Source organism: Coenobita brevimanus, chromosome 34, assembly GCF_032717465.1.
Source record: "Coenobita brevimanus isolate Jiangsu-jjx chromosome 34, ASM3271746v2, whole genome shotgun sequence".
Lineage (NCBI taxonomy): Eukaryota > Metazoa > Arthropoda > Malacostraca > Decapoda > Coenobitidae > Coenobita > Coenobita brevimanus.
Genome location: NC_136987.1, coordinates 5,537,985 through 5,547,984, shown reverse-complemented (window position 1 = coordinate 5,547,984; position 10,000 = coordinate 5,537,985). Strand labels below are relative to the sequence as shown.

At 43.4% G+C, this 10,000-nt stretch overlaps 1 protein-coding gene across 1 annotated transcript in view; it reads left to right on the top strand.

Annotated features, from left to right (window-relative positions):
- The window catches only part of LOC145396089 (protein O-mannosyl-transferase TMTC1-like), a 122,444-nt gene that overhangs the window by 77,378 nt on the left and 35,066 nt on the right, over nucleotides 1-10,000 (top strand). Inside the window, exons 7-8 of the mRNA XM_080269555.1 lie at nucleotides 660-846; nucleotides 3,265-3,386. Of these exons, the coding sequence (XP_080125681.1) occupies nucleotides 660-846; nucleotides 3,265-3,386 (309 nt within the window). The remainder of the gene's footprint in view (nucleotides 1-659; nucleotides 847-3,264; nucleotides 3,387-10,000) is intronic.

The window sequence follows — 10,000 nt, the reverse complement described above, 5'->3', positions numbered from 1 at the left end:
GAAGAACGAGCGATTGCGTAGCGTAGAGGGAGGCTGAGGTGGTCTGGGCATTTAGAGAGAATGGAAGATGAAAATTTGGTGGAAGGATCTAAGAGTGTTATGTGGAAGGTAAAACACCAAGAGGACTTTAGACTGAGCCCTACAAAATTGCCTCATGGAAGTGATTGAACAGAGATGCTGAAGAGGATCGTGTAGCTTGAATAGATGCCATCACCTGAACACAGCTGACAAATACAAACACGTACTAAGCCTTCCAGGACACAACCAAACACGGCAAAGAGCCATGTGAAAGACCGAGGAAACTAAAATAGTAGACGATTTGGGTTTTTTAAGCATTATAAGCAAAGGATGTTATCTGACCCTGTTATTATTATTATTATTATTATTATTATTATTATTATTATTATTATTATTACTATTACTACTACTACTACTACTACTACTACTAGTACATCTACTACTATTTATATTATTATTATTATTATTATTATTATTATTATTATTATTATTATTACTGGTGCTACTACTACTACTAATACTACTACCGTTGCTATTATTATTATCATTATTATTAGACTCATCAGAGGTTAGGTGCTCTGTCGCCTCATCACTTTGTATAGTTCCATCTACCACGGATGCTGTAACACACCTCTCACCAGGACCCTGACGCTGTGGTACCTGCCTGCCATGAACGCGTGGCTGCTTCTGTGCCCGTTTACGCTGTCACATGATTGGCAAATGGGCTCGATCCCTCTCATCACATCACCGGTGGACCCCAGGAACCTCGCCTCCCTCTCCCTGTACATCGCCATACTGCTACTCCTCAGGGCAGGTTGTCTCACTAAGGTGTGTATTAGTAAAGGTTCTTGCACTTCACCCTTTCACTTCAAGGCTTTTATTTTATTTTGCAACCTGACCTTGCCCCATTTTTTTTTTTATTCCAGCTTCCTTATTAACCTGACCTAAGGCGACCTAAGCTGACCTAGCCTAACCTAATTACGTCAGTGAACCTAAACCTCACTGAACGTTGGCTAATCTGAAAGAGCCTAACTGGATCTGACTGGATGAACTTATCCTAACAAGATAGGCCAGACTGTACCTAAATGAACCTAGCTAAACCTAAATAAACCTAACTGAACCTAAATGAACCCAACTGGACCTAAATGAACCTAAATGGACCTAAATGAACCTAACTGGACCCAAGTGAACCTTACTGGACCTAAATGAACCTAACTAGACCTTAATGAACCTAACAGGACTTAAACGAACCTAACTGGACCTAAATGAACCTAAATGAACCTAGATCTATTAACAGTGGTGTTCCTCAGGGCTCTGTCCTATCACCAACGCTCTTCCTTTTATTCATCAATGACCTTCTAAGCTGTACATCTAACCCTATCCACTCATACGCTGATGACTCCACCCTTCACCTTTCCATTCGATTCCCGCAACGTCCATCTCAGCAGTTACTTCAACAAACAAGGGATGAGGCTATGGCACACCTAATGTCTGACTTGGCTCGTATCTCTAACTGGGGTAAAAATAATCTTGTTGTTTTTAATGCATCAAAGACTCAGTTTTTGCACCTATCAACCCGATAAAATCTTCCACAGGTATGCCCACTAATGTTTGATAATATTCATCTTAATCCTGCATCATCCTTGAACATGCTTGGGGTTTCATTTACTCGGGACTTGTCTTGGAAAGATCATATTACATTTCATGTAAAATCTGCTTCCACGAGATTGGGTGTGCTAAGCCGACTCCGTTCCTTCTTTACCCCCGCACAATTGTTGACTCTATACAGGGGTTTTATCCGCCCCTGTGTGGAGTACAACTCTCATGTGTGGGGAGGCTCCCCACATACAGCTCTTCTCAATAGGGTGGAGTCAAAGGCTTTTCGCCTCATTAACTCTCCTCCTCTTACTGACTCCCTTCAACCTTTGTCTCTTCGCCGCACTGTTGCATCTTTATCTCTTTTCTATCGCTACGTCAATGGTCACTGCTCCTCTGAACTGTCTGCATGCATTCCTCCACCCCTACGACGGGCGCGTAGCACCCGTCTAGCAGCAAACTCTCATCCCTTTTCTGTCCAACTCTCTAATGCAAGAGTTAACCGTTACTCTCAGTCCTTCATTTATGCAACAGGTCAACTCTGGAACTGTCTCCCTCTGTCTGCATTTCCTGCTTCCTATGATTCCAGTTTTTCAAACGCAGTGTGTCCAGGCATCTGGAAATGATCGGATCTTGAATTTGGCTCTCTCTTGTATTTTGTTTTTCTCTTGGAAGGAACAGTTTTGCAGGCTCGTTGCCTTTGGTTCCTTCTTCCTCACATAAAAAAAAAGAACCTAACTGCACCTGAATGAACCTAAATGAACCTAATTGAACCTAACTGGACCTGGATGAACCTAACTGGACCTAAATGAACATAACTGAACCTAAATGGACCTAAATGAACCTAAATGGACCTAAATGAACCTAAATGAACCTTACTGGACCTGAATAAAACCAACTGAACCTAACTGGATTTAAATGAACCTAACTGAACCTAACTTTGATGGATGTGAACTACCTGAACTGAGCTAAATAACCAGACTGAGCCTAATTAAACCTCAATTGATGTCCACTAATTGAACCTAAATTAACCCAACCTGAACCTGATTGGCCCAGAACACACGTGAACCCATCTGATAGACATGAATGGCTTTTGTGGGCAAATCTATAGGCTACGTTAATTGCTGTTTGTGTGTGTGTGTGTGTGTGTGTGTGTGTGTGTGTGTGTGTGTGTGTGTGAGAGAGAGAGAGAGAGAAAAAAAAATAATAATAATAAATGTGTGTGTGCGTGTGTCTGTGTTTTTTATGTGTATGTATGTATCTATCTGTGCATGTGTGTGTGTGTGTGTGTGTGTGTGTGTGTGTGTGTGTGTGTGTGTGTGTGTGTGTGTGTAAGAGAGAGAGAAAAAAAATAATACTAATAAGTGTGTGTCAGTGTGTCTCTGTGTCTGTCTCTATGTGTATGTACAGTATGTGTGTATCTGTGTGTGTTTGTGTGTTTGCGTGTGTGTGTGTGTGTGTGTGTGTGTGTGTGTGTGTGTGTGTGTGTGTGTGTGTGTGTGTGTGTGTGTGTGTGTGTGTGTGTGGCTGTCTGTCTGTCTGTCTTTATGTGTATGTATCTATGTATCTGTGTATGTATGTGTGTGTGTGTGTGTGTGTGTGTGTGTGTGTGTGTGTGTGTGTGTTTACTTACGTGTCTTGTGTCCCCAGGGTAGTGAAGGCTGTGGTGTTCTGCTGGGACTGGCACTCCTCATACTGCCCTTCCTTCCAGCGACCAACCTATTTTTCACCGTGGGATTTGTTGTGGCAGAGCGGGTTCTGTACATACCAAGGTTAGTAAAGAGAGAGAGAGAGAGAGAGAGAGATCCAGGCATAGTAACACGCTTCCAGATCACATACACACACATTCAAGATACTATTTGTGTCTTCTTTCAGAGCACTGTGATTACTCAAAGGCATGAATTACATACACGCGAACCCAGTGCATTTAAGTATCATTCTCAGCTGCGGCGTAGGGAGCCCCGTGATGAGAGAAACGAGCTTCATTACTATCATCATCATCGTCACCATTATCTTCATCATCATCATCATCATCGTCACCATTATCTTCATCATCATCATCATCATCATCGTCACCATTATCTTCATCATCATCAACAATTTCTTTTCTTCTTCTTTTTCCTGTTCTCCTCCTCCTCCTCCTCCTCCTCCTCCTCTTTCTTCTTCTTCTTCTTCTTCTTGCCCTCATTCTCGTTCTTCTTCTTCTTCACCATCACCATCATCACCACCACCGTCATCACCATCACCCTCATCATCATCATTCTCACCCAAAATCCTAGTAGTGCAATGTGTTAGAATATTTAGATAAGCAGAGACAAACACAAATGCTAGTGTAGTTGCCGGAGAAACATCATCATTCAGGACGTTAAAAATCTTCGCTTCAGTCCACAGGCAGTATCATCCACATATTTATATTTTTTTCTGCAATATCCCACTAAAATCTGATTAAATTTTCCTTTTCTTTTTTTTACGTAGGGCTTAAGGAAAAAGTTTTAGCACAAATTAGCTTCTTAAACATAATTAGAGTTGACCTAATTATCTTGTAAAACATAGAGTTGCTTATCTTCTCAAACATACTAAGAGTTCACATAATTACTTTCTCATACATACTTAAAGCCGACCTAATTATCTTAAATATACCTATAGTTCACATAATTATCTTCTCAAGAATGTTTAGAGTTGACGTGGCCTTATAATATTTTTCATGTAGACAGTATTAGCCAAGACGAACAATGGCTGGTGAACGAAAAGGGGTTAGTTCTTTTAGCGAAATATTTTGTGAGCTGTGTCGAAACCCAAATTTTTACCTCCAGGGCGAAAGACTTTAGCTTATTTTGACTAAATTTGGAAAGACAGACAGACAGACAGACACAGACAGACAGACACAGGCAGAGAGAGAGAGAGAGAGAGAGAGAGAGAGACTGGGTGGAGTGAGAAAGTACTCGGGCAGCTTCACGCCAGAGACAGTGTACGAGGTAGATCACTGAGTATATCTGCATCTCAAAACTTTTTCAATCAGTTCTCTCTCTCTCTCTCTCTCTCTCTCTCTCTCTCTCTCTCTCTCTCTCTCTCTCTCTCTCTCTCTCTCTCTCTGTATATAAATAGATAGCTAGATAGATAGATACGCAGGCTGTCAGGGGTAACCTCGACAAAAGGGCCTCCATAATTGTCTGTTCCCACTCAGCGACAACCCCTCATCAAAAGACCTGCCTTTATCCTCCATCACATACCTACTGGACCTCATCTCTCCATCTCGTTCTCTGTCACCTTCTCCTTCTTTTCCAACTCACCACACTCTCCTTGTCAGTCTCTCACTCTCCCTTTGCTCCGGAGGTCCAAACTGTTTCCACCCTAGCATACATGGGATGTAAACTAAGCTGCTCAGGGAAAGATGTTACGAGGTGTGGGATCAAAATAGTCCTCTTGTAGTTAAAGCTGATTTTGTGGTCCCAGGCTCATCGGGACGGGAACCCAGTGGACTGCAGGCTGAAAGTTACCATTTTCCTGCTGCGAGCCACCATCCATTCATGGGATGGGGAGAGAGGTGAAGGTCATTTATATAACCGAGAAGCGTTTCTATGGTGCCACGGCGTGAAGGCGTCTCTCTGCAGCCTGAGTAAAATAACAATACTCTTTTTACTCTAACAGCCTAAAATTGCCATCTCTCCCTCATGGTCTAAGCAATAGCAATATATTAACACTAGAATATGATGCTAGTTATGAAGAAGTGCTATGAAAAGGATGTAGAGCCGCGGTATTGTCTTTTTCTGTCACTGAACTACATAAAATAAACAGCAATTGGACGAAAATCTGAGTCAGGTTAGGGTAAAAGAACTGTAAATACGTCCAAACAAAAGGTATATTGGTGAGCCGACTAGAATACGGCTCTGCGATCGTGACTTGGAGAGAAATGGAGTGTAAGAAGAATATACTCATCTCTAATTTGACAAAACTGCCACCTCTCCATCACGAATGCTGAGTTGCAAATTAGATTATCACAAGAATATAATGCACGTGACGAAAAAGTGCTGTGAAAAGGACGTAGAGCCATAGTATTGTCTTTTTCTTCCACTGAGCTTTTTTTTTTTTTTTTATGTGTGCGGTTCTAGGCATTGGCTTCACAGTCTGCTCCCAAGACCCAGTAGATCTCCTACATACCATATACCTCCACATGCCACCACTTTGGCACTAACACCCATCGTCCATACCGAATACGTGCTAGAGCTGTCTCATGCAGGACTGGTGTATTGGTATTATCAGGGGTCCTTTAACATGTCGGCGGTAGATCAGTAAAGACTGGTTTGTGAAATTCAAATCCTTGAACTGTTCCCTGCCCCAGCCGGGATTCGAACCGGGTTCCATTAGGACTGCAGGCCACCTCTTCACCGATTCAGCCACCAAGATGGAGTAAAAGGAGTGTAGTGGGAGAGAGTGTGTCCGCCTGGTGTCCCTCCCTCTACCAACAAGGCCGCCATGGACCACTGGCTTTGTCACATTAAAAATATATACCGTGAATAAGGTCTGACTTTGCCCCACATTTCCACTGTCCCTCTGTGCGGAATACAGAAAAAGATGTGTGTCCTGTGAGCATTGTCGCACTTTCCTGCTTCTGTGGGATATTCCGTGGCACACGCAACAAGAAATAATAGCCTTTTTACTCTACCTTGGCCTATAATTATCATCTCTCCATTTGAATGCCGGGTTTTAGCAATACATAAGCAACAAAATTTATTGCTGGTCACGAAAAAGTGCTATGTAAAGAATGTAGAGCCATAGATTTATTTTTTTCAGCCAGTGAGCATCAAAAGGACGAACATCTGGACCAAGTAAGAATAAAATCGGTCGAGTCGTATTGATATCGTCTTTATTTATTGTTTTTTTTTTTATGCGAGGAAGAAGGAACCAAAGGCCATGAGCCCGCAGTAACAGTTCCCTCAAAGAGAAAAACAAAATACAATAGAGAGCCAAATTCAAGATCCGATCATTTCCAGATGCCTGGACACACTGCGTTTGAAAGACTGGAGATCATAGGCAGCAGGAAATACAGACAGAGGGAGACAGTTCCAGAGCTGACCTGTTGCATAAATGAAAGACTGGGAGTAACGGTTAACTCTTGCATTAGAGAGTTGGACAGAAAAGGGATGAGAGTTTGCTGCCAGACGGGTGCTACGCGTCCGTCGTAGACGTAGAGGAATGCAAGCAGACAGTTCAGAGGAGCAGTGACCATTAAAGTAGCGATAGAAAGGAGATAAAGATGTAACAGTGCGGCGAAGAGACAGAGGTTGAAGGGAGTCAGTAAGAGGAGGAGAGTTAATGAGACGAAAAGCCTTTGACTCCACCCTATTGAGAAGGGCTGTATGTGGGGAGCCTCCCCACACATGAGAGTTGTACTCCACACAGGGGCGGATCAAACCCCTGTATAGAGTCAACAATTGTGCAGGGGTAAAGAAAGAGCGGAGTCGGCTTAGCACACCCAATCTCTTGGAAGCAGATTTTACAAGAGATGTAATATGATCTTTCCAAGATAAGTCCCGAGTAAATGAAACCCCAAGCATGTTCAAGGATGATGCGGGATTAAGCTGAATATTATTAAACATTAATGGGTATACCTGTGGAAGATTTTGTCGGGTTGATAGGTGTAAGAACTGAGTCTTAGATGCATTAAAAACAACCATATTATTTTTACCCCAGTCAGAGATACGAGCCAAGTCAGACATTAGGTGTGCCATAGCCTCATCCCTTGTTTGTTGAAGCAACTGTTGAGATGGGCGTTGCGGGAACCGAATGGATAGGTGAAGGGTGGAGTCATCAGCGTATGAGTGGATAGGGTTAGATGTACAGCTTAGAAGATCATTGATGAATAAAAGGAAGAGAGTTGGTGATAGGACAGAGCCCTGAGGAACACCACTGTTGATAGATCTTAGAGAAGAACGATGGCCGTCTACAACGGCGGCTATAGAACGACCAGAAAGGAAGCTAGCGATGAAGGCACTGATAGATGGATAGAAACCGTAGGAGGGCAGTTTGGAAATTAAAGATTTATGGCAGACTCGATCGAAAGCCTTTGAGATGTCAAGTGCAATGGCAAAGCTTTCGCCAAAGTCCCGAAAGGAGGATGACCAGGAGTCTGAAAGGTAGGTGAGAAGATCGCCAGTGGAGCGTTCCTGACAGAACCCATACTGACGATTGGAAAGAAGGTTGTGATAGGAAAGATGCCTTAAAATTTTTCTATTGAGAATTGACTCGAAAACTTTTGAAATACAGGACGTTAATGCAATTGGACGATAGTTGGAGGGTTGGGAGTGGTCACCCTTCTTTGGGACTGGCTGAATGAGAGCAAACTTCCAGCAAGAAGGAAAGGTACAAGTTGACAGACAAAGGCGAAAGAGTTTGCCTAGGCAGGGTGTAAGCACAGAAGCACAGTTCTTGAGAACAACAGGAGGGACCCCATCAGGCCCATATGCCTTGTTAGTACTGAGGCCAGTGATGGCAGAAAATACATCAACTGAAGAAATTTTAATGTCAGCCATGAGGAAGTCAGAGGGGGGAAGTGATGGAGGAACAGCGACGGAATCGTCTAAGGTGGAATTGGAAGAGAAAGTCTGTGCGAAGAGATCTGCTTTATCTGTAGAAGAAATAGCTACAGAACCATCAGAGTAGAAAAGAGGAGGGAAGGATGATGAGATAAAGTTGTTAGAAAGATTTTTGGCAAGGTGCCAGAAGGAGCGGGAAGAATTCGAGTTGGAGAGTTGAGAGCTTTTAGTATGGATGAAATTATTTTTAGTAGAGCGAAGAACAGACTTAGCACGATTCCGGGCAGAAACGTAAAGATGATGTGATTCAGGGGTGGGTTGGCTCCGGTACCTTTTGTAGGCCTTCTCCTTGTTGCGGACAGCATTAGAACAAGCGTGATTAAACCAAGGCTTTCTTGCGTTAGTCAAAGGATATGAAAAAGGAATGTATGCTTCCATGCCCGAGAGAATAACCTCCGTAATGCGCAAGGCACACTCAGATGGCTCACGGCCATGGAAGCAATAATCATTCCAGGGAAAATCAAAGAAGTACTGCCTGAGGGCCTCCCAGTCCGCGGCTCCAAAATGCCACAGACAACGTTTCCCTGGAGGGTCCACAGGCCGTACCGGAGTGATAGGACAGGTTAAGGTAATAAGGTTGTGATCGGAGGAACCCAACGGAGAGAAAAAAATTAACAGAGTAAGCAGAAGGATTAGTTGTGAGGAAGAGGTCAAGTATGTTGGAGCTCTCTCCAAGGCGGTCAGGGATACGGCTAGGGTGCTGTACAAGCTGCTCTAGGTCATTAAGGATAGAAAAGATGTAGGCTTGTTCACCAGGTGGAGCCGTGAAAGGAGAGGAGAGCCAAAGGTAGTGGTGAACATTGAAATCTCCAAGAATGGAGATTTCAAAGAAAGGAGAAATGGATAGAATGTGTTCCATCGTAGAAGTAAGATAGTCGAAGAATTTTTGATAGACAGTAGAATTAGGGGATAAGTAAACAGCATAGATATATTTAGTCAGAGAATGACAGGAAAGCCGAAGCCAGAGTGTAGAGAATTCAGAAGAATCGAGTTCAGGAACACGAGAGCAAGATAAGTCGTTGCGTATATATACTGTACACAACAGCCACCTTTGGCTTTGAAATGAGTATAAAGAAAGTAGGATGATACAGAAAAGGGTTTGCTGTCAGTTGCCTCAGACAGCTGAGTCTCCGTTAGAAAAAGAAGGTGAGGTTTAGAGGAGGAGAGGTGATGCTCAACAGAGCGAAAGTTAGAGGAAAGGCCGCGAATGTTGCAGAAATGAAGAAGAAGAGAGTCAGACAGTGGTTCCAGGCACCTCGAGTCGTCATCGGGAGAGGGGCGGATGGTGGGGGCATTTATGGTCCCTCCCCCCGGGGACTCCGAGGCTGTGTGTTGTGACGCCATGATTTTTGATTTTTGGAAAAGGAAGTGTAGTGTGTACTGTGCATGTAGTTTGGTGTAGATAGTTAGAGAAATTTGTACTGGAGAGCATGCTGGCCTACTCTCGGTGTAACTGAGACACTGAAAAAGTTCAGCAAAGGGGGATGGTCAGAAACTAATCCTGAGGGCTGATGAAACGGGAGCTCCAGCACTCCCTGTCATCAGCTTTCCATCCACCTCGGGAGTACTGCCCTGCTCGACTGGTGCTACAGTCTACTCCTTGTAAACCAGCATAAGCCTGTGTATTATCCCCATTACACCAACATACAGTACACTCACGGGAAATATACTAGTGTCATAATAAGCTCCCAAGTCATCGCAGTCATCTTCAGCGACAGGTAGAAAGGCTTTGATATGGTCCTTGATCCGATGCCGTATTTTCCGTCATTTATTTGCTGTCCCCAGAATTGTAT